Source organism: Anolis sagrei, chromosome Y (genome assembly GCF_037176765.1).
Source record: "Anolis sagrei isolate rAnoSag1 chromosome Y, rAnoSag1.mat, whole genome shotgun sequence".
Taxonomy (NCBI): domain Eukaryota; kingdom Metazoa; phylum Chordata; class Lepidosauria; order Squamata; family Dactyloidae; genus Anolis; species Anolis sagrei.
Genome location: NC_090035.1, coordinates 74,585,825 through 74,610,994, shown reverse-complemented (window position 1 = coordinate 74,610,994; position 25,170 = coordinate 74,585,825). Strand labels below are relative to the sequence as shown.

The 25,170-nt window shown below is 40.5% G+C and overlaps 1 protein-coding gene across 1 annotated transcript in view; it reads left to right on the top strand.

Annotated features, from left to right (window-relative positions):
- Positions 1 to 2,284: 2,284 nt before the first annotated feature.
- Positions 2,285 to 25,170, top strand: part of LOC132780188 (cation channel sperm-associated auxiliary subunit gamma-like) — a 67,363-nt gene continuing 44,477 nt past the window's right edge. The window contains exons 1-11 of the mRNA XM_060783759.2: positions 2,285 to 2,365; positions 5,579 to 5,818; positions 7,097 to 7,150; positions 7,662 to 7,806; positions 8,610 to 8,733; positions 9,923 to 9,986; positions 13,312 to 13,467; positions 16,174 to 16,345; positions 19,323 to 19,460; positions 22,288 to 22,353; positions 24,436 to 24,543. Coding sequence (XP_060639742.2) covers positions 5,603 to 5,818; positions 7,097 to 7,150; positions 7,662 to 7,806; positions 8,610 to 8,733; positions 9,923 to 9,986; positions 13,312 to 13,467; positions 16,174 to 16,345; positions 19,323 to 19,460; positions 22,288 to 22,353; positions 24,436 to 24,543 — 1,243 coding nt within the window. The 5' untranslated portion in view covers positions 2,285 to 2,365; positions 5,579 to 5,602. The remainder of the gene's footprint in view (positions 2,366 to 5,578; positions 5,819 to 7,096; positions 7,151 to 7,661; positions 7,807 to 8,609; positions 8,734 to 9,922; positions 9,987 to 13,311; positions 13,468 to 16,173; positions 16,346 to 19,322; positions 19,461 to 22,287; positions 22,354 to 24,435; positions 24,544 to 25,170) is intronic.

The following is a 25,170-nucleotide window of genomic DNA, read 5'->3' as shown; positions in this document are numbered from 1 at the left end:
CTCCCTTCAATTGCAGTGCCCAGAACTGGACACAGTGTGATTCCAGATGTGGTCTGACCAAGACAGAATAGAGGAGCATGACTTCCCTGGACCTAGACACAAAACTATTTATGCAGGCCAAAATCCCATTGGCTATTTTAGCCCCAAATAATACTCTTCCATGCCGCATTATCACGAGTGTCTGCGCCCTACACCACTGGAGAAATTACACTGTTTAGCCGGTATTGCACACCTGACATCCGCCAGGAAGTAGCAGCCAATAGTGAAAGGACCAAGGCAGAGACATCTCCAGCTCATCCCTTGTTTGGGTATCAGCCAGCACGTCAACGACTTAAATCAAGAAATTGTTTCTTAGATCTACAGAGACACTTGCTGGAATGCCTCAGCAAGCGAGAGTCCAAAAGTGGCAGGCTCAAACCCAGAACCTCAATCCATGGCTGATACCAAATGAGAGACTCCCTCCTGGGCACACAGAAGACTGGGCGACTTGGAAGGTGCTGAACAGACTGCGCTCTGGCACCACGAGATGCAGAGCCAACCTTCAGAAATGGGGCCACAAAGTGGAGTCCGTGACATGCGAGTGCGGAGACGAGCAAACCACTGACCACCTGCTGCAATGCAACCTGAGACCTGCCACATGCACGATGGAGGACCTTCTTGCGGCAACAACAGAGGCACTCCAAGTGGCCAGATACTGGTCAAAGGACATTTAACCAAATATCAAATTTGCAAAATCTGTTTTTTTTTCTTTTTCTTTTTAATTCTGTGTGTTTGTTTTGCTCTGTTAGAATTATAATACAATGGTTGCTGATGACACGATAAATAAATAACCTATGGATGTGAGAGCTGGACCTTAGGGAAGGCTGAGCGAAGGAAGAGAGATGCTTTTGAACTGTGGTGTTGGAGGAAAGTGCTGAGAGTGCCTTGGACTGCGAGAAGATCCAACCAGTCCATCCTCCAGGAAATAAAGCCCGGCTGCTCACTGCAGATGTGGTCTGACCAAGAGGGAAGGATACTAGAGACAAAGTTGAAGTACTTTGGCCACATCATGAGAAGACAGGAAAGCCTAGAGAAGACAATTATGCTGGGGAAAGTGGAAGGCAAAAGGAAGAGGGGCCGACCAAGGGCAAGATGGATGGATGGCATCCTTGAAGTGACTGGACTGACCTTGAAGGAGCTGGGGGTGGTAACGGCCGACAGGGAGCTCTGGCGTGGGCTGGTCCATGAGGTCACGAAGAGTCGGAGACGACTGAACGAATGGACAAGCTCACTGCAGGGAAGAATATTAGAGGCAAAGTTGAAGTACTTTGGCCACATCATGAGGAGACAGCAAAGCCTAGAGAAGACAATTATGCTGGGGAAAGTGGAAGGCAAAAGGAAGAGGGGCCGACCAAGGGCAAGATGGATGGAGGGCATCCTTGAAGTGACTGGCTTGACTCTGAAGGAGCTGGGGGTGGTGACGGCCGACAGGGAGTTCTGGCGTGGGCTGGTCCATGAAGTCACGAAGAGTCGGAGACGACTGAACAAATGAACAACAACAAAGTGTCCCAGTTTCTCTCTTCTCTCTGCCACACCTGGAATATTGTGTCCAATTCTGGGCACCACAATTGAAGAGAGATATTGACAAACTGGAATGCGTCCAGAGGAGGGTGACTGAAATGATCAAGGGTCTGGAGAACAAGCCCTATGAGGAGCAGCTTAAAGAACTGGGCATGTTTAGCCTGAAGAAGAGAAGGCTGAGAGGAGACATGATAGCCATGTATAAATATGTGAGAGGAAGCCACAGGGAGGAGGGAGCAAGCTTGTTTTCTGCTTCCATGGAGACTAGGACGCGGAACAATGGCTTCAAACTACAAGAGAGGAGATTCCATCTGAACACGAGGAAGAACTTCCTGACTGTGAGAGCCGTTCAGCAGTGGAACTCTCTGCCCCGGAGTGTGGTGGAGGCTCCTTCTTTGGAAGCTTTTGAACAGAGGCTGGATGGCCATCTGTCAGGGGTGATTTGAATGCAATATTCCTGCTTCTTGGCAGAATGGGGTTGGACTGGATGGCCCATGAGGTTTCTTCCAACTCTTTTAGTCCTCAGCTGGCTTGAATGGCTGCCCACTGCCATCTGCCGTTCACGACACCAAGCGCGACAGCCGTGCTTTACGGCTGCCGCGGCGCCTTCTCCAGCGGTCTCCATGGGAACCGCTTCCCCGCTAGAGGTCCCTCGCGCGCCTCGGGTGACGCGTCGCAACGGATTGGTCCGCGCCTTCCTTGCGCATGCGCAGAAGCGGGGCGAAGCGCTGTGAGGCGAGAAGCGGGCGCCTGGATTCCTCCTTTGCGGGATGGGGGTTGGAGGCTGTGAGGGCCGAGTTTGAATGTAGGTTGTGGCTGCCCAGGTTCAGGAAATACGGGAGAGGAGGTTGAAGAGGGAGAAGGGGCGCCTCCGGGGGCGAGTTCGCTTGAAGTCGCCATAGCAACGCGGTGGGTGGGCGGGGCTCCGTGACATCACGGCTCAGGGGGCGGAGCCACTTCTCAGAAACGCCTGAAACCGGAAATGGCTTGGATTTTGCCATATTGCATAGATCTGTACCTTGGAGAGGACACCCAGGACTAAACATTAGAAAACAAAGGCAGACAATCTTCTATATATAAGATGTATATATATATCTCTTCTATATATATATATATCTTCTATATATATATATCTTCTATATATATATATATATATATCTTCTATATATATATATATATATATATATATAAATGCTCTGTGCATAATGAGTACCTTAAAAACAAAATAACCAATGAACGAAATCACACCAAATTTGGCAGCAAAATGTCTCACAACACAAGGAGTGACCATCACTCAAAAAATTATGATTTTGTCATTTGGGAGTTGTAGTTGCTGGGATTTATAGTTCACCCACAATCAAAGAGCATTCTGGACTCCATCAATGATGGAACTGAACCAAACTTGGCACACACAAGTCTCATGACCAATAGAAAATACTGGAAGGGTTTTGGTGGGCATTGACCTTAACTTTTGGAGTTGTAGTTCACCTACATCCAGAGAGCACTGTGGACTCAAACAATGATGGATCTAGACCAAACTTAGCACGAATATTTCATATACCCAAATATGAACACAGATGGAAGTTTGGGGAAAATAGACCTTGACATTTGGGAGTTGTAGATACTGGGATTCATAGTTCCCCTACAATCAAAGTGCATGCTGAACCCCCACCAAAGACAGAATTGGGGCAAACTTCCCGCACAGAACCCCCATGACCAAGAGAAAATACTTAAGGCCATCCAATCCAACTCCCTTTATCTCTCTGCCCCGGAGTGTGGTGGAGGCTCCTTCTTTGGAAGCTTTTAAACAGGCTGGATGGCCATCTGTCAGGGGTGATTTGAAAGCAACATTCCTGCTTCTTGGCAGAATGGGGTTGGACTGGATGGCCCATGAGGTCTCTTCCAACGCTTTGATTCTATGATTCTATGATCAGGGCAAGAAAACATAATCAAAGTCCTCCTGACAAAGAGCCATCCAGCCATACAGACAGATAGATAGATAGATAGATAGATATGATTCACACACAGAGAGATATAGTATCACAGATTTGAAAGGGACCCGTAAAGAAGGACAAAGATATCTTCTATGTTCCAGGGTGGGCAAACCAGACACTCTCCACATCAACACTGACAAAGAAACAGCAAGAAATACAGTTTATCCACAAGCAGAAAGACATTACATATATTAGAAACCAACACTTTCTCATTACTTTATTTTCCAGATCAACAGACTGGGCCACAGCAACGCATGGCAGGGGACAGCTAGTCTTCTATATAAATAAAAATGTAATGTTAACATAACTCAAAAACCAGTGGACTAATTGACACAAAAATTTGGACACAATACACCTATCAGGCCAACGAGTGATCATCACTCATAAAAACACTGACAAACACAGCAGATGAGACTTAAAAAGCCAAAAAATAAAAAATACATTACAACACATGCAAAAACGCATATATACGCAAACACACTAATATATACACAGAAACACAAATATATACACATACAAGACATATGTACACAGGCTGGCCACAGCAATGCGTGACGGGACGGCTAGTACAGTATAAAAACTTCCAATTAGAACAGGAGATACAGTTGTTGTTTACTTATATCCTTCTCTTTCTCTTTTAAAAGAGTCTCAAAGTGGCAAACAATACTAAAGAAAAAAATACCATATCCCAACTTACAACCTAAAGCATATGAACATTAAAATAGAATTAAGATGCAGGTGAAACGTCAGGAGAGAATGCCTCTAGAACATGGCCATATAGCCCGAAAAAAACTACAACAACCCAAAATAGAATTATTGATTGATTGATTTAAAACATTTATATTCCGCCCTTCTCACCCCGAAGGGGACTCGGGGTGGAGCACAGCATATATACGGCAAACATTCAATGCTGGGACACAAATTCTTATATACCTATAGAAACATTAAAAACATTTATCAAAATACTAAAACACACCATTTAAAACCATCCTAGTCATCCACGTGAAATCTAATTGGCCTGGTCATCTTTTCTATTGCTGCTTTTTTGCCCTGTCCCGAAAGTATGGTCCCACAGCCAACTTTTTACCATCCTTCTAAAGGACAGGAGGGAGGGGGCCGACCTGATCTCACCAGGAAGGGAGTTCCATAGCTGGGGAGCAATCACCGAGAAGGCCCTGTCTCTCATCCCCACCAATCGTGCCTATGACAATGGTGGGACGGAAAGCAGGGCCTCCCCAGAGGATCTTAATCTCTGCGATGGTTCATAGGGAGAGATGTGTTCGGGCAGATAATTTGGGCCGGGGCCGTTTAGGACTTTATAGGCCAAAGCCAGCACTTTGAATTGTGCCCGATAGCAAACAGGCAGCCAGTGGAGCTGGCGTAACATGGGAGTTGTGTGCTCCCTGTATGCCGCCCTAGTTATTAACCTGGCTGCCTCTCGGACTATTTGAAGCTTCCGAGCAGTCTTCAAAGGCAAGGACTTTAAAAAATAAAGTTAAAACCATTAATAGCCACTTAATCTTCACATCACCAAAAGTTATGTCTCAGAGTGCATACGGCTTCAGCTGAGTTCACATCCATGTTTCAGTCTATGTTGCTGGACTTGCTTCATGACGGAAAGGAAGTAAGCCCAGAATGGTCAGCAATTACAACAGTACACAGATAAAAACAGTTTACAAAGAGATTAACATGCTCTTCAGTTTTAAGTGCAATTTCAAGTGTATAGTACATTTGTACTGCTTTAATTCCTTCCCAACATCATCAAACCTCAGTATGGTATCAAACTGGGGTAACTTTACAAACCTCCTTTTTTTTGTTTCTTTGACATATTAAAGTGTGATCAAGCATTGGACAGAAGGCCATAATACTGGGCAATGCCTTGTGAATGTGTTTGTACAAGTATACACATATAGACAAATGCGTTTACACCTATAGACATACAAATATACACATACACATGAAGCTCAAAGGGTTGCTTAAATAAGAATCTTAGCTCCATGTTAATTTATTCATTCATCTCTTAGGTTTCCTTCTGAAAAGTATCTGTCATGTGGAGAATTCTTGTGGCCAAAGTGCTCCTCTTCCTCCTGCATCCAATATTTGTTGTCTTGGGCTCAGAATGCCAGTGGGTGGCTGTAGTCAACAGGTTTAATAACCTTGGGGGCAACCGGAATATCTTTTCTTATCAGCATGAAATTAAGAAAGTAGACGACATCTTCAAGAAATTGGTGGATTCTGCCATCGATGCTGATGATAAAGATGCAGTGAGTACAACCAGGGTCTCCCAGGTATTTTGGGCCCCGTTTCCCAAAACTCCTGACCATCAGCGAAACTGGCTGAGGTTTCTGGAAGTTGAGGTTTCAGATATATGAAAGGCCAACATTTGAGAAACACTATATTCAAAAGAAGGCAATTACAAACCACCCATGAGTTTCCCTTGCCTGAGAAGACTCGGAAATTCACAGAGTTGCCATAGATCTACAGATGACATAGACACGTTCTTTACGTCTTGAACAGTGGTTCCCAGCCTGTTGTCCATGGACCACCAGTGTGGTCTGTGGCCTCACTGTTACTACACAGCTGTAACGAGAGCAACTGGTCTCGTGAAACTCTTATAGTGCTGAGGCTTAATAAATACGGTTTCTGTGGGTGAGCTGATAGCAACTACTGGATGGCATATGTTCTGTATCAGAAACTAGAGCTGATGTGGTCTCTCAAATGCAATAACCAAACCAAATCTAAAGTTGACCAAAACCTGGTTTGTAACCTTTTGGTATTAATGTTGGAGAGTGGTCCCTGGTCAAAGTGGTCCCTGGTCAAAGTGGTCCCTGGTCAAAGTGATCAAAGTGGTCCCTTATCAAAGTGGTCTGATCAAAGTGGTCCCTGGTCAAACTGGTCAAAGTGGTCCCTTATCAAAGTGGTCCCTGGTCAAAGTGGTCCCTGATCAAAGTGGCCCCTGGCCAAAGTGGCCCCTGGCCAAAGTGGTCCTTGGTCAAAAAAAGGTTGGGAACCACTGCTCTAGAAATATTAGGGTAAGCAAACATTCATCAGAAATGAGAGAACAGGCTCACTGTAAAGAGCTGACCAACTTCTTGCACCCAGTTGTAGCTCCATCTCTGAGGAAACCATTCCTAAAGAGATTGAATTTCTATTACCATTTCAGTCTGTTCCTTAAAAGAAACAGCTCACACCAAGCGTTTTGTGATCATCAAACAGGCAGGAAAAGAAACCAAGCAAAGGGAAGAGGGTGATTCTAGGTAGTGTGGGACCTGCCAATTGATGAGGGAATAACTCAGGTCAAGATACTCTGCAACTCCATTCGAAAAATAACCTTCATGACAAGAACTACTATTGCATTGATTCAGGGCTGTGGCTAGCTAAACTGTTACATCAGTTAACCAGAGCCTTAAGGGATTACTCTACAGAGATTAAGATAGCAATTTATCCATGCCTTACAATGCCTTGTGGTGATCTTACTTATTGTTGTGTTCTCGGAATGGAAAGTGCTACCGAAATAATCCTCTTCTTCTTCTTTTAAATAGAAATACCTGAGCTTTCCATATTACTTGAAAATTAATCTGAGCTGCAGTACAGTGGTAAGGGCAAGACTACAAACATGTCGAAAGGTCTAAGAGATCTTGGTGGGAAATGAGTTCAAATTTTGAGGGTGCTTTCTGAAGCTTATCTACTCTTTTGGTGACATGTTGGTCTTTGAACTCATGTTACTGTTAAGTCATTGGTTGGCAGTAGTTGAGTTGATTCGTTGAGTTCCTTTCCTGTTCTCAAATAAAAATGACCAACATTTTGATTTTCCAAGTTTCCAAAACATTGTATGAAATGTATGGCAAATATTATTGTTGAATCCTTCAGAAGGCAATTTGGGGCAAAAAAAAAATGGAAACATTTTGCAAACTGGATTTGTGTCGTTATTTTCGTACCGGAGAGCACATGGTGGAAATGCCGTCCACATGCCCCAGAGGGCATTTTGGTGCAAAACAAATGCATTTTGGCTATAAAAAGAGCCCTAGGAAACTATGTATGGCTCATGAGTTATGTTTTGTCCACCTCTTTTCTAGTGTGAAGGCTTATACTTCTCTTCCCTTCTAGGACTCTGAAATGGCACTTCGAACAGCTCACTACACTGGACTGAGACCAGTTGTGACTGTCACTTTTGAAGAACCTGTCCACTCTGTGCGTAAGAAACAAGAACAGTTGCAGATTGAAATGACGGGAGCTCCGTTCAGGATGGAAGGTATGTTGGTACACATAATCCTGAGATCCAGTGGGACCAAGTATGCTAATCATGATTAAATCTGGTTTTGGAAATAATAATTTTCTCCCCGACACTTTACTTGGATATTTCAGTGGCTTCAGGAATTGTCAAAAATTGTGAGATGGGTGATGGTGATGGAAAGTGGCATGTTCAAGGGCCTCTTACCGCTTTTCTGCTGCCCTGGAGACTAGGACGCAGAACAATGGCTTCAAACTACAAGAAAGGAGATTCCATATGAACATTAGGAAGAATTTCTGACTGTGAGAGCTGTTCAGCAGTGGAACTCTCTGCCCCGGAGGGTGGTAGAGGCTCCTTCTTTGGAAGATTTTAAACAAAGGCTGGATGGCCATCTGTTGGGGGTGCTTTGAATGCAATATTCCTGCTTCTTGGCAAGGGTTTGGACTGGATGGCCGATGAGGTCTCTTCCAACTCTATGATTCTATGATTCCCCTTGGGTCTGGGCACAAAGGAGTGATCAGTAAGCTCCTTTTAAGAGATAAAAAATATTATTCTAGTTTAGGGGTGGGGATTCTGCTTCAGTTTTAGTTGGGACCACTTTATCTTTTTGTTCATAGTGTAGTGGTTGGTGTGTTGGACAAGGATATATTTATTTGGATCCACACTCCAAATACCATATACGTGTGTTAGTTCTTCTGGTGTATTTGTGGCCTTCAAAGGAAAAGAATCCACGTTGATATGTTTGGAGGGAGCAAGTAAGGTTTATGATCTTTTGCCTCCTGTATGATTTGACTTGGTCTCTGTGCTTCTTCCATTCCCACAAGGTTGTGACAGTGAAGAGGTTTGCAGGATGTGTTGGTTCACACCGATGCCCTTCATGAATGGCAGTGTAGTCATGGATGTGACTGTGGCCAGCAATCACCTTGGCATGACAGTGGACGATAAGAGGTGAGAGAAATGCTTGCGCTTGGGATGCAGCATTCACTAACTCACACACTGAATGAGAACAACTTCAAGTGCGCTAACCTTTTGGAAAGGCCCAGTGCAAAAAAAGAAGGGCTTACTCTCAGGCCTATAAGGCCCATTTCACCAGTCCTTGGCACTTTGATGTCACCAAATGATAGTGATTAAATTGGCCAGTTTGCCCCTCTCCTCTGCATTCATATTTCATGACGTCTCTTAAAATGCAAACTGTTATTTCAAAATGAATGGGAATGGGTGTTGGAACTCAGCCAGGCCATGCACAAGTTTATAGTCCTCATCAAGGAAAAAGATTTTTTTTCATGCCAGGAACAACTTGAGAAACTGCAAGTTGCTTCTGGTGTGAGTGAATTGGCAGTCTGCAAGGACATTGCCCACGGGATGCCCGGATGTTTTACCATCTTTGTGGGAGGCTTCTCTCATGTCCCCGCATGGGGAGCTGGAGCTGACAGAGAGAACTCATCCACACTCTCCCCGGATTCGAACCTTTGACCTGTCAGTTCTCAGTCCTACCAGCACAAGGGTTTAACCCATTGCACCACCGGGGGATCCTATAGAAAGAGGTAGACAGTTGAGTTAGATGATAAGAAAGCCATTCTCTCACTGCCCTCTTTGTCTGCCTGTCTCTGTATTATCCCTTCCCTCCTCCTTGTTAGACTAATGCTTCTCAGGGACAAAGCGTTTTCAGTTTCATCCATCTGGGAAGCCCCCCATATGGCTGAAACTGTTGTTTTCTTCTCCTGTGAGCATGAAGAGAGACATGATGTCTCTAGAGAGCTAGTTTGATAGCTAGGCCCTAACTTTCCTATATAGAAATGTAGTTCTTTGAACAAAGCCTTTTGTAACTTTTTAAGCTTGGCTCTGTCTCCTCTGTTATTGAAGCTTGTTCACTCTACTGCTATGCTCAAGAAGCTTCTCATCTGCTAAACTGTTGCTGCTGTTGTTGCTGATTTACATTTTAAATGTTTCTTCCTTTTTGAAATTCCCCAACACTTGGCACCTCTGGCTAGCTCAGCTAAAGGTGAGGTGTACTGGGAGTTGCAATCCCATTATATAGAGATGGCTGCTTGATGCCTCTGATGTTTCAGAAAATATTTTAAAATACGTTGATTCCCATAATGTTACATTTTTCCATAATCTATTTTCTTAATACTAGGTTCTCTATCAATATCAATGGATTCACGAGAAGAAACAGAGCTTCCTTCAGGATTGGACCAAAGGTAAATTCCTGGGGTTGGTAAGGAATCTTTTGTGCTTAGAAAGATTCTTAATAAAAGGGAAGATGGCCAGGACGCATCATCTTCTTCGTTTACTTCACACCTTCTTAGACTTAGATGAAGGGTTAGAAGGCATAATCATCAAGTTTGCGGATGACACCAAATTGGGAGGGATAGCCAATACTCCAGAGGACAGGAGCAGGATTCAAAACAATCTTGACAGATTAGAGAGATGATTGGCCAAAACTAACAAAATGAAGTTCAACAAATGCCAGATACTCCACTTAGGCAGAAAAAAACGAAAGATACAGAATGAGGGACAATGCCTGGCTCGAGAGCAGTACGTGTGAAAAAGATCTTGGAGTCCTCGTGGACAACAATTTAAACATGAGCCAACAATGTGATGTGGTGGCAAAAAAAGCCAGTGGGATTTTGGCCTGCATCAATAGGAGCATAGTGTCTAGATCGAGGGAAGTCATTCTACCCTTCTATTCCGCTTTGGTTAGACCACACCTGGAATATTGTGTCCAATTCTGGGCATCCAGTCCAATTCCCTTCACCAGGGCAAGAAAACATAATCAAAGCCCTCTTGACAAAGGGCCATCCAGCCATTCACACACACACACACATATGTATATGACAGATGCAAAAATATATATTACAACGCATGCGCAAAACAGGAAGTAGAGAAAGAGGGAAAGAAGGAGTGAAGGAGAGAAGGAAGGAAAGAAAGAAAGAAAGGTAGAAAAGGAAGGAGAGAAGGAAGTAAAAAAGTGAAGGAAGGAAAGAGAGAGGGAAGGAAGGAGAGAAGGAATGAAAGAGAGAAAGAGGGAGGGAAGGGAGGAAGGAAAGAAAGAAAGAGACAAGGAAGGATAGAACCAAAGAGCAAAGGAAGGGAGGAAAGAAACAGGTAGAGAAGGAAGAAAGAAGAAGGGAAAGAGGAAGGAAAAGAAAAAGAGGGAGGGAAAGAGAGAGGGAAGGAAGGAGAGAAAGAGGTAGGGAAGGTTGGCCACAGCAACGCGTGGTGGGTACAGCTAGTCTATTATAACAGTGAGATGCTGCTTCAAATACCACGACTCTATCAAATACCACGACTCTATCCTCCAAAACCGAGGTTCCTCTGTTAAATTCCAAGAGGACATAGCCATGCCTAACTAAGAATCCCACTAGTTCCATGTCATTGACTAATTCATCTCTATTGGTTAACATCTTTATTAATGACTTAGTTGAAGGGTTAGAAGGCATGATCATCAAGTTTGCAGATGGAACCAAATTGGGAGAGAGAATCACGACTCCAGAAAACAGGAGCAGAATCCAAAGTGATCTGCACAGATTAGAGAGATAATGGGCCAAAGCTAACACAATGAAGTTCAACAGGGATAAATGAAAGATGTTCCTCTTAGGCTGAAAAAATCAAACCCAAAGATACAGAATGGGGTACGATGCCTGGCTCGACAGCAGGATGTGTTAAAAAGATTTTGGAGTCCTCATGGACAACAAGTAAAACATGAGACAACAATGTCATCCGGTGGCAAAAAAAAAAAAAAAAGCCAATGGGATTTTGGCTCCACAAATAGGAGTCTAGTGTCTAGATCAGGGGGCCTCAAACTAAGGCCCGAGGGCTGAATACGGCCCTCCAAGGTAATTTACCCAGCTCTCACTCAGGGTCAACCTGAGTTTGAAATGACTTGAAAGCACACAACAACAACAACAACAACAACAACAACAACAATCCTATCTCATCAGCCAAAAGCAGGCCCACACTTCCCATTGAAATACTAATAAGTTTATATTTGTTAAAATTGTTCTTCATTTTAATTATTGTATTGTTTTTAAGTGCTTTTGGATTATAAATAAGATGTGCAGTGTGCATAGGAATTCATTCATGCTTTTTTCAAATTATAATCTGGCCCTCCAACAGTTTGAGAGTCTGTGACCTGGCCCTCTGTTTAAAAAGTTTGAGGACCCCTGGTCTAGATCCAGGGAAGTCATGCTACCCCTCTAGTCTGCCTTGGTCAGGCCACTTTACCTGGAATCACACTGGGCAACCAGAATTGAAGGGAGATGTTGACAAGCTGGAATGTGTCCAGAGGAGGGTGACTAAAAGGATCAAGGGTCTGGAGAACAAGCCCTATGAGGAGCGGCTTAAAGATCTGGGCATGTTGAGCCTGCAGAAGAGAATGCTGAGAGGAGATATGTTGAGGGTCACGTATAAATATGTGAGAAGAAGTCATAGGAAGGAGGGAGCAAGCTTGTTTTCCGCTGCCCTGGAGAATGGGACGCAGAACAATGGCTTCAAACTACTGGAAAGGAGATTCAACCTGAACATTAGGAAGAACTTCCTGACTGTGAGAGCTGTTCATCAGTGGAACTCTTTGCCCCAGAGTGTGGTGGAGGCTCCTTCTTTCTAGTCTTTTAAACAGAGGCTGGGTGGCCATCTGTCAGAGGTGCTTTAAATGCAATTTTCCTTCTTTTTGGCAGAATGGGGTTGGACTGGGTGGCCCACGAGGTCTCTTCCAACTCTTAGAAATAAAATAAAATATCAGATCCCAAATGCCTGATCCTCTTGTTGCTTTAACATAATTTTCAGTTTGCCATGGTTTCTTCCTTCCTTTGTGCGTGGAGATTTGTTATGCAGCAACATTACAATTTACTAGGGCTGGGCAACCACGGAAAAATTTGTTTCTAAACTCGATTCGTTTTTAGGGGGGGGTTGCGTTTTGATTTTTAAAAGAATTCCAAAATTTTTCTTTAAAAAAGTTTGAAATTTACGAAATTTCGGAAATTACGAAACAATTACGAAACAATTACGAATCGATTCGTTAATGGCAGACGTGACCACGCAATACGCTAAAAAAACCTCCAAATGGGACAGGGGGAACTTCTGAAGCTTCCCTCTCCCTCTGTTGTTGACTGTTGGTGTGATAATTATATTTTTTTTTCACTGATAAAACAAACAACAACTATAAAACTTGCACCAGACATGCGGAAATAATAACGAAACGATTTCGAAACGATTTCGAAACAATTTCAAAACAATTACGAAACGAATTGAAAAATTCGTTTCGATTTTTAGTTGCTCCTGAATGGTTCAATATCGCTTCGTTATCAAAAAACGAATTAATAACGAATTACGAAATTAATGAACGAAACTGCCCAGCCCTACAATTTACCATTCCAATCTGCAGCCAAAAGTGGCACAGGCCATGCAAAATTTTACCATAGATCCTTTGGAATGTAGTAGTTGGGCCTCTGTGGCTTCAATATGCAGGAGAAATGTTAATTGTGTCCTGATGCTCTCTTCTCTGGCCTCTTTGTGTCCAAATAGATGAGAGCTTTGAATCGCTTCATGTCTCTGTCAGATCCGTCGCGTCCCTTATGGCACACCCACATACGAGCCCCTGTGCTCATCCTTGGTGACATCCCCAGGAGCAAGGTGGTCCTCCTCTCAGACACGGGGTATGACGATTACTTTCCAATAGAGGTGAGAGATGGTGGGGGTGAGTTGGGTGGGATGCGGGCTCAGGATAATCATGGCGGCCAGCCTCCCCTGGTTTCCTTCTCATGCAAATCTGATGGGAGTGGCAGTAGCAATCGGAAATTCAATCCCTTGCTTTGACCACAGGTAGCTAGGCAGAGCATATCTTCCTGGTTTGCAGGTAGAGAGCCCTGCCCCCTCCCCCATACACACTCTGCAAGTCTCTATTGCTCCAAGGTCTCTGTCTGGAAGGAAATCTGAGAACAGACCTAGGAAATACATTTCTTGTTGGAACTCAATCAGGTTCTGCATAAGCTTGTAGTTCTAATCAAGGAGCTAAATAGGCAAATGAGTTAGTTGGCAGAGAAAACCTTTCCCCCAATGGCCTCTCTGTCTGCCTGTCACTCTGTTCTCTCCTCATGTCACCTTACTGGTTGTGCGGCAATCTTTTCATGCCTAGAATGCACCTGCCGAAAAGAAAAATGGGTTCCCCTAAAACTGTGGAGACCAAAATCCACTGATTGTGGTGATGTGAAAGTATCTAAATTAACTCAATGTATACCTAACAAATACACATATCAACAAAACACAGAGCTGCCACATTCACATTAAGCAGAAACAATTGGTTCTTCCCTCTCTCTCTTTTTCAAATATTTTTTATTGGTGTCCTTAGAATACATCAATACATCAATACCTTCAATTCTCTTACATTCCATTCTCAATTCGTTACAACAACCATAAATGTATATATATCTTACATACTTTTTCCCACCTCTGTGCCCCCCCCCCCCCCCGCCCTCACCTTCCGAGCCACTTTAATTTACATTCTCTTTCCAAAATGCCATTTCTTCTTGTGGAGGTAATTTCTACTTCTTTTAAGCCCTTCTCAATAAATTTTCCCCAAACTTTATCAACATCATTTTCCTTCCATACCCCTTTCTTGACTTTTAACCTACATGTCAATTTATCATTTATTGCTATTTTCCATAATTCTTTATACCATTCTTCAATTGATATATTTATTTTACTTTTCCAGTTCTTCGCTATCAGTAATCTTGCTGCAGTTAACAAGTTATCTATTGCATCTTTCTCTGTTTTTTTCAATTTCTTACCATTATATAGTGACAACAATGCATGGATGCACTTTTCCCTATCTTCATATCCATTATAGCTTCTGTCTCTCCAAATACCTTTCCCCAAAATTCATTTACATATTTACATTGCCACCACATATGTATATATGTACCCACCTCCTGGCAACCTCTCCAACAATTTTTTGTAGTATTCCTATTAATATTTGCAATCTTTACTGGTGTTAAATACCATTTCCAAACCAATTTGTAGTAATTTTCTTTAACACGTAGCGATAAGTTCTTTAAATTTCTTTGATCCCATAATTGTACCCAATTCGCTTCTTTTATTCTAATCCCTAGATCTTCCTCCCATATCTCTCTTAATGTTACATCCTTTATTTTCCCCCCTTAATGTCAATTATTATCTTATATAATTTGCTAGTTATTCCTTTCAGCTTGTGGTATCCTCCCGTAGCTCTCTCTTTTTGTATCATTTGTTCAACTTGCGTAAGTTTGCCTCCTTTCCCATTATTTTTTATCCAATTCTTGAATCTTTGCTCTATTTGTAAGCAATGAAACCATGAGAGTTTAATATCTCTAAATTCTCTCAATATAGTTTCTTTCCTCATATTTGCTTTTATCCAATCTCCAATCTTATCTATATTCTTCTCTCTTAATTTTTTAACTAATAATTTTTTAAAAAAATTTGGAAATTTTTATCCATTATAATTGGTGTTAGTGTTGAACTTTCTGATAATAATATTTCCTTGTATCTATTCCAAATTCCTATCACATTTCTCAACATTGGGTTTTTTATTCTCTTAATTTCTTTCCTTTTTATATCCTTAAAAAATATATTCCAAATTTTGTCCTCTACTTCTTCTGCTCATACAGAACTGCAGCTTTTGCTGAGTCGTTGCATCCATTTAACGTTTTCAGTGCTTGACTCACATTTTTGTAATTAAAAATGCCTAGTTTCTGGCACCGATCACCTTGCTGGTTAGATGGATACTTCCCAGGGACACGTGACAAACTCCTGAGTCTTCCGTTTGTTCTTTTGTTCTACTCCTGGAAACACGAAGAGAGACAAGATATGTGCAGAGATACTGTAGATAGATACTACAGTATCTATCTGTAGATAGATAGATAGATAGATAGATAGATAGATAGGCCTTGTTAACTTCCTTATCTAGATATGTAGTTCTTTGAATAAAGTATTTTATAACTTTTTAAGCTTGACTCTGCTGCTGAATTGCTTAAGCGCAGTCACTCTGCTGCTGGCTTTAGAAGCTTCTGATCTGCTGAACTGCTGCTCCTGCTGTTGTTGCTGCTTTATGTATTTTAAATGCATTTTCCTTTTTGACAATTACCCCCCAACACCTCTGTCGCACGAAGCTGCTGCCACCGCCAGGGCCTGCCCTCTGCGATATCACAAACCCCAAAACCTCAGGTTTTGTCCCTCAAATCTCAGGACCTGGGATAGTCCTGAAATTAAGATTCAGGCCCGACAGGAAAGAAGACAGGCTCTTTTCCTGACTCTATCATGGGAATGTCCCTGTTGCTTTTAGCTCAATAGGACTTGACCCCTTCTCTACATAAAAGACATGGATTCCCTCTTTTTTCTCCTTTTCTAACGCAGGTTGGCATTGACAGCTGCTGGATTGGCTCCATCGAATGCCGACAAAGGGGTTTCTCCAATACTGTTCGTGATTGCATTGCGACAGAAAGCACCCTCTTCATCCGGCAGAACCAGCTGGTCTATTACTTTGTGGGTCATTACCCCATTCTGCACATGAGAGGCCCCAGTTCAGGTAAGTGAGCCTGAAAAATAAATAATACTGATATGAACTACACTACTTTATGCCAGTTTAAGTGCCACAATGGCTTGACAGGAGTTCTGTCCTCAGTCCTCTAAGAGATTTTGCTTCTCAAGATTTCCCTGTGGAGAAGGAGTGGTCATTATGACGTGGTGCCTGGAATCCAGTCCTAAATAGATATTATAAATCTGACTTGTATTTGGAAGAATGGCCTTGTACACTGAACACTGTTCTACACGTAGAACTAATGCAGTTTGACATCACTAACTTCCATAATTCAGTGTTATGGAATCATGGGAGTTGTAGTTTGACGAGGTCTTTAGTTTTCTTTGCCTACCAAGCCAGTTGAAAGCATGAATTTTAAACTCTTGTCCTGTGTTTTGGTCTCTGTCCTGTGTGATTAGTGTGTAACTTACTGTTGTAGTTCAGCCTTTGATTATTCCTGCACCCAATCTCTCTGGGGATTCTGGGCCTGTTAGTCAGCCTGTTGACACAAGGGATTCTGAGTCTGCAAGTCAGCAGGAAATCATCAGGGGCAGCTGTGGTGAAGTGTAAATTTTAAATCTACAGTTATGTATAGTTATAGATAGGTGTTTATAGAGGTAAGTATTTAGAGTAGCATAAATGGGGGGATGGGAGCCAGCTCAGCTCACTTTGAGCAGGGTTGCTATGGAAATAGGGGCAGAGCCAACTGCCACTTGGCAGGGCAGCCATTTTAAAACAGTCAGTCTGCAGTCAGTGAACTGCAGGGAGGCTGGTTCTGTGATGTGTTGAGAACCAGTAAGGCAGTCTGTAGTCAGCGAACTACAGGAGTGGCTGGTTCTGTAGTAGTGAGAACCAGGAAGGTAGATTGTAGTTTAAAAACTACAGGGAAAGGCTGATTCTACTGTAGTGAGAATCAGGAAGGTTTTGGCTTTTAGCCTAGGTAGTTTAGATAAGTCAAGTTGACTTATTTATATTAGTAGTTAGAGTAAGTAGAAGGGGTGAGAGAAACCCAGTGAGAATCTTTATTGCAACAGAAATATCACAAAGAAAGAATAAGCTTGTATCTGAAGTAACCTAGTAAGGGAAGAAACACAGTTTGAAGAAAAATAAGTTTGAAACCAGTTTAGTAGAAGGAAGAGTCCTTTCCAGAATTGTCTTAAGGAATGTTATAAATGTAACCTCTTCTGCTACATTTCAATAAACTTGTTACCGTTTCTTTTAAAGCCTGGTCTCTGTTACAAATCCTTTCCAAGTTAAGTCACGCTACACCTTGAAAAAAGACCAATTCAATATTACTAGCTATTAGCTACGCTATCAAATTAATAATCCCTTACAAAGTGGTGGCTCCTTTACAAAATCGTTGCGAACTGGTGGCTTCTTCCTCGCAAATTGGTGGCTATCGTTACACAACTAAAGACTGAAAATGGGCAGTTTTTGTCTGAAGGCCACATTTCAACAGAACTGAGCTCAGTGGGGGATGATAGTGGGAGTCCAAGTGGACTGATGAATGAGCAATTAGATAGAAAATTTATGTTTTGTCGACATAGAGTTTCACATGAAAAAGTCTGAAGGTCAAGTCACTTGTTAGGAAGTCTGTACCAATTTCCCAAGGGAAAGGGCACACTTTTCTCACTATATTAGCTAGACCAACTGAATGTTTGGTCAGTGGAAGCAACCTTGGAGATTGAGAACAGAACTCCTGTCAAGTCAAGGGATTTTTAAGGCCATGTTCATGTTTTCCTATTTGTTCGTATTTCATGTTTACAAGTGTTGAGGACTGTTCCTGAATTTCATGTTTTGGATTTATTCTGCTCTTGTATTCCTGGTTTTTGGATGCTACTCATATACTTTGTTTTTAGGTATACAACCTCACACTATTGCGTAGCCTCAATGTTCTGTCATTGGAGTATATGTCCCCCCCCTCCTTTTATGGGAAAGCTTGATTCCACAACCTCCATTTTTAATGAGCCCTCTTCCGCAAATAACCTGCTTCAGTTTTTAATTAGTTTTCTTTTAATCATTACATGTAGCCTGCCCACTGTCGTTGTGATTGTGTTTATTGTAATTTTACATTGTTATGTATTCATATGTGTTATGTGATTATGATGATGTTGTTTTGTTTGTGGTTTCGGTTTTATTCTTCTGTAATTTGTTGTCTGGGTTTGGCCTCATGTAAGCAGCTCCAAGTCCCCAGCGGGGAGATGGTGGTGGGGTATAAATAAAGATTTTTTTTTATTATTATTATTATTATTATTATTTGTGGATTATCTCAGATTTTTGGACTGGTTTCTGATACTATTTTGCTGAATTACTTTTTATATATCCTTCAGTAAACTGCTTGCTGTTTTACCTTGGACTGGTGTGTGTGTGTTAAGTGCAGAGGTGCTTCCCATCCTTGGAGTACAACACTTACAGAAACGCTTTGAAATGTATATTTTATGGAACTGCATTTTAAAATGTATGTTTGTAGAATTTTTATAGTATTTTTTGTGGGGTTTTTTTTACTGTACTTTGACCAGCCTCGAGCTATGGGGAGAGTTGGATAAGAAATAAAATTATTCTTCTTCTTCTTATTATTATTATTATTAATAACTCGCCTCTCCTTATGGCTCGAGGTGGGACACATATTAAAATACATGGAACAAAATTAAAACACAACAACCTTAGAATGTGAGTTTAAAATTCATAGTCAAAACGTACTGAGTAAGCCTGGCAGAGGAGATAGGTCTTCAGTTATGTTTTAAATAGTGCTGGTGGCTCAACAAAATATACCTCCCATTATTTAATAACTATTAAAGTTAGAACAGTTTGAAAACTTTTGCTTGGAACAGATTTACACAATTCAGGATGGTTAATTGTTGGCTAGGAAAGGAACTGAGCATCAAATCTTTCTTTTTTTTAGTGGCTAGAAGAAAATGTAGACTAGAACAGTTCCACACTAAGTTAACTGTTATCTTCTTTCTCCTTTTTCCTGATTTTCCTTCAGAACTGTGGACACGTATAATGAACAATATCTGTGTGAAGAGATTAAACCCCGTGTTTTTCACTGGCAATGACAGTGAATATGTGATTGTTCTTGGCGAGGGCACACATATAGGAGAACTCTTTCTTATCACAATACAAGGTATTTTTTCTTCTGCTACTCAGAGTGAGTTCATTCTGCACTATACAATGCAGGTGAATGGGGCTAGCTTGATGGGTCAGGCCTGCTCGCTTTCTGCCCTGTGCAAGGAAGTGGGCCAAGGTGGTTTGTATAGGGTCCTGAATGGGGTGAGTTGGGTGTAGAATTTCCCGGAGCTGGTCAGCACATGTTAACAAAATATCACGTTCCAGAAAAAAATGATCTAAATAGCAGGAAAATATGGTTTCTTTAGAATATTGGAAGTTCCCCATATTCTACAGAAACCACACTTCCCTGCTATTTATCTGTATGGTAGTGATGAAAAGCTGCTTTTGTAGCGCTGCTGGACGAGTGGAAGGATGAGGTAAAGAGATGTGTGGAAAACATTATTGGGCGAGTGGGCTTATTAACAAAAGACCCTCTCCATAAATGCACAGCAGAGTAACTTAGCAGCAGCAGCGTGACCCAACACCAGTAGCCCAAAGTGATAAAAAGAACAAAAAAAAAAAAAAAACAGACCAATCGTATCTTTTCCAAAAGAAGCTTTTCTTTATTGCAAAATAATACAGTTGTACTGTTTGCAAGAACAAGGTTTCCATAACACAAATAAAGTTCTTTATATTTTCTTCTTTGATTCCACGTTAGGCTTCTTTCTCATGCAGATAAGCAGCTTTGCTCTCACCGATTCTCTTCTCACACCAAAGTTACACAGGAGCTTCACACAGTAGCTTTTTACACACAGCAACCTTCACACATGATGGCCTTCAACCTGGGCTTCTCACACCAGGACTTCTCATACCGAGCCCTACTAACACTGAGGCCTACCTCACACTGAGGCCTTCTCACACTGATGGCTCTCTCAGACTGACACCTTTCTCCATTGAGGCAGGCATGTAGCCGGGGGGGGGGGGGGGGCTTGAGGGGCTTCATACCCCCCCCCCCCCCCAAAATCCTCAGGGTAGTCCATGAGAAAGCCTTACTGATATATTATTTAAACTGTTATATTTATTCATATCATGATCTGATCACCATGCTCAATATATCCCATATGCATGGGGCTATTGGGATAACGATACAAAAGGTTTGCTAGGGTAGATCCTCAGCCCCCCCCCCCCCCCCCGAATCAAACTCAGCACTCCCCGAATCAAAATCCTGGATATGTTAATTCATTGAGGTGAATTAACACTGAGGCCAACTCATACTGAGGCCTATTAACACACTGAAGCCTTTCTTCCACAGAGATCTCTCACAGACTGAGAACTACCTCAGACTGATGGCTACTAAGCTACAGGCACACCTGATTATATTGAACTGCAGCTTTTGCTGAATGGTTGCATCCATTTAATCCTTTCAGTGCTTGACTCCCATTTTTGTAATTAAAAATACCTAGTTTTAAATATTTCTGACAAACATCCCACAGGCAGCAGGGAAAAAAAGGGAAAAAAGACTACAAAGTCAGTGTGGTAGACTGTAAAAAATAATCATTCTTGGCTATTATTTGATCAGTGTTATGTCACGTTGAGTTTGTTTTATCCATTGTTTTTGACTTGATTTGTAATTCGTCTGTTTTTGGCATTGAATGTTTGCCATTTTTGTTACTCATTAGAAACCGTCCTGTGTTCCCTCGGGGAGATAGGGTGGGCTACAAATAAAGTATAATTATTCCTAATTTTCCTGTATGGCAGGAGCTTGGACTAAATCAGTGGTTCTCAACCTGGGATCTCCAGATGTTTCTGGCCTTCAACTCCCAGAAATCCTAACAGCTGGTAAACTGGCTGGGATTTCTGGGAGTTGTAGGCCAAAAACATCTGGGGACCCCAGGTTGAGAACCACTGGACTAGATGGTCCATGTGGTCTCTTCCAACTCTATAATTCTGCAATTCTATGAATTGGTTGAGAACAGATCTACAAAGGTAAAGGTAAAAGGTTCCCCTTGATAGTAAGTCTAGTCATGTCTGATTCTGAGAGGTGATGTTCATCTCCATTTCTAAGCTGAAGAGCCGGCGTTGTCCGTAGACACCTCCAAGATCATGTAGCCGGCATTACTGCATGGAAGTAGTACCTATTGATCTACTCACATTTGCATGTTTTCAAACCGCTAGGTTGGCAGAAGCTGGGGCTAACAGCCAGAGCTCAGCCCGCTCCCCTGGATTTGAACTGTCAACCTTTTGATCAGCAACTTCAGCACCTCAGTGGTTTAACCTGCTGCACCAGGTTATATAGAACAGATCTATAAAATAATATAATCTATATAAATAAAAATGTAACGTTAGTTTGTGGGGTTAACATAACTCAAAAACCACTGGACGAATTGACACCAAATTTGGACACAATACACGTCTCAGGCCAACAAATGACCATCACTCATAAAAACACTGAAAAACACAGCGGAAGAGACTTAAAAAGTTAAAATATAAAAAAATACATTACAACACATGTGCAAAATCACACACACACACACACACACATATATATGCAAAAACACATATATACACACATACACACACATATACACACACAAAACACATATACACAGACTGGACCACAGTAATGCGTGGCAGGGGACAGCTAGTTATAATATAATACGGCAACAGACAGTAATAGAAATGCTTTGTTATGGCAGAACATATTGTACATAATTTTAGACACTACTAGTAAAGAATTTGACAAATTACTTCATAAATCCACAGGATAAGATAAAATAGAAACTAAGGAAACAAATGAGACTAAGCGGTCATGCAATTCTGTTTGCATTGGGTTTCTCTATATGTTAAGAAGGAAAAGAATAGCTTTAATATTTTAACGTTATCACTTTTCTCCTCTTTTACAGATGGGATTGTGAATTCCTCTGGCTCTCTGAGGGTACGCGAGAAGACAGTGTGCGATTTTCTGAATCGTAGGTTTTTCTACACTTTTGTCGTCTACCTCTCCACCCATGAACATGGACAGAAAAAGGCATGGGGAGTGCTCTTCTGACACCATTGAAATACCATATTTCATTGCCGTCATAACAGTTGCACCCCCATTTTTTGTGTGGCAAAATTGGTATTTTTGTGTTCCTCACATAATAGTTGCAAGGCAGTTTTGGGGCTCATTCCCCTTTCCTTCCTTTTTTCTCTGAAGGCAAGGCAGTTAAAAAACCTGAAATGGAGGTTTCTGGAAGTTGGATCTTCCTTCCTTTTTCCTTCCTCCAAACAGCCCAATTTCAGATTTGAAAAGTGCCTTGCTTTCTGGAGAAATAATAAAGGAAGGAATGGGAGATCAGTTCCTCCTCCTCTTGACTCGGAAGTAAGGCAATTAATTTTTCTTCAGAGAAACAGAAACCATAGAATCAAATGCAAATTTCTTTATTATAATAGTTGCACCCCTTATTTTGTTTAAAAAAGGGATAAAAGTGCAACTGTTATGCGATGAAATGTACTTATTCAGTCCATGCTGGCATGGCTGGACTGAATTTAAACTAACTTTACAGATCTTCCTTCTACTGGGAGCATAATATAAAAAAGCAGCTAAAATATCTTTGCAGATTGTGGTCTCTTCAGTTCTGTTATTCTCCAGGTGAAATTAAGTACCCATTCATTAAATTATCAGAAGTGTTTATTGTTTTTTCTCCCCCAGACAATGTACCGTATATACTTGAGTATAAACTGAGTTTTTCAGCTCTTTTTAGGTTGAAAAGGCCCCCCTCAGTTTATACTCAAGTCAAAGTTAGTTATTATTTTACTCTGTTATTATTTGTATTAAATTTATTATTATACTCTATTTATTAATATTCTTACATTTACATTATTTTACTCTATTATTTTTATTACATTGATTATTCTACCCTATTTATTATTATTATTATTACATTTATAATTTTATTCTATTATTATTACATTTATTTTGCTCTATATTATTATTACATTTATTATTTTACTCTATTTATTATTGTTATTACATTTATTATTTTGCTCTATTTATGATTGTTATTACATTTATTATTTTGCTCTATTTATGATTGTTATTACATTTATTATTTTGCACTATATTATTATTACATTTATCATTTACTCTATTTATTATTGTTATTACAGTTATTATTTTACTCTATTTATATTATTATTATTACATACATTTATTATTTTGCTCTATATTATTATTACATTTATTATTTTACTCTATTTATATTATTATTACATTTATTATTTTATTCTATTATTTTTATTACATTTATTATTTTGCACTATATTATTATTACATTTATCATTTACTCTATTTATTATTGTTATTACATTTATTATTTTACTCTATTTATGTTATTATTATTACATACATCTATTATTTTGCTCTATATTATTATTACATTTATTATTTTGCTCTATTTATTATTGTTATTACATTTATTATTTTGCACTATATTATTATTACATTTATCATTTACTCTATTCATTATTGTTATTACATTTATTATTTTACTCTATTTATATTATAATTACATTTATTATTTTGCTCTATTTATTATTGTTATTACATTTATTATTTTGCTCTATATTATTATTACATTTATGATTTTGCTCTATTTATTATTATTGGAAGGATATGTAAGCACATTTACATTTAAGAAGGTTAGAATAATGGTTTAATCAGAGTTGGACAGTCTTATCTTAAATTATAGTTTTATGTAAATATTCAAAATTCATTTAACCTCCTGATGCCTCAATTAATGTTATTTTATGGGTAGCTCTTTTTATTTTGAAATTTACTAGTAGCTGCTGCATTTCCAACCCACGGCTTATACTCGGGTCAATATGTTTTCCCAGTTTTTTGTGGTAAAATTAGGTGCCTCCGCTTATATTTGGGTTGGCTTATACTCGAGTATATACGGGTAGTTCTTTCATAGGATGGTCATCTCAAAAGTCATTCCATCCCTCCGACTTATGATTCCCACTCCCAGTGTATTATCAACAAGCCTTGAGAGACATTTTCTCCCTTCCAGTTCATTGTGAGATTGAGTGGGCTGTCTTCTCTGCAAATGAAAACAAGTTCTTTTTGCTAGTGAACGATCAAGGATCACATTTCTTCTACCTTGTGGAATTCCGGAAAGGTTAGCCTGACTTTCTTAAGCATTGTTATCGTTATCATCATTATTATCATCATCATCATCTCCATCACCTCTATCATTCCTGCTTCCACTAGCATCACTTAAAATTCAGGTGGGTACTGCAAACTAACAATCTAACAAACAAGAGCAGTTGACAGTTTAATAGCTATGAAACAAAGTTTTTTTTTTAAAAAAAAAAGACAGGAGAAAATAAAAAGGCAATTTCAGATGCATCAGAATTACATGATTACGAAGTGAGGTGAAACTGATTAGGAATGCAGAGAACACCCCTCCTGACCAAGAAATGAATGACAGTTCTAGAGAGAAGGTTTCTGTTTGATGAAAAAAACCAGTTACTTACCTGCAGAAGGTCCTTGATTCAATCCCTATTGTGTCCAACTAGACCAGTGTTTCTCAACCTTCCTAATTCCACAACCCCATAACACAGTTCCTCATGTTGTGGTGACCCCCAACCATAACATTATTTTTGTTGCTACTTCATAACTGTAATTTTGCTCCTGTTATGAATCATCATGTCAATATCTGATATGCAGGATGTGTTTCCAATCACTGGATCAAATTTGGCACAAATACCCGATACGCTCAAATTTGAATATTTATTATTTATTA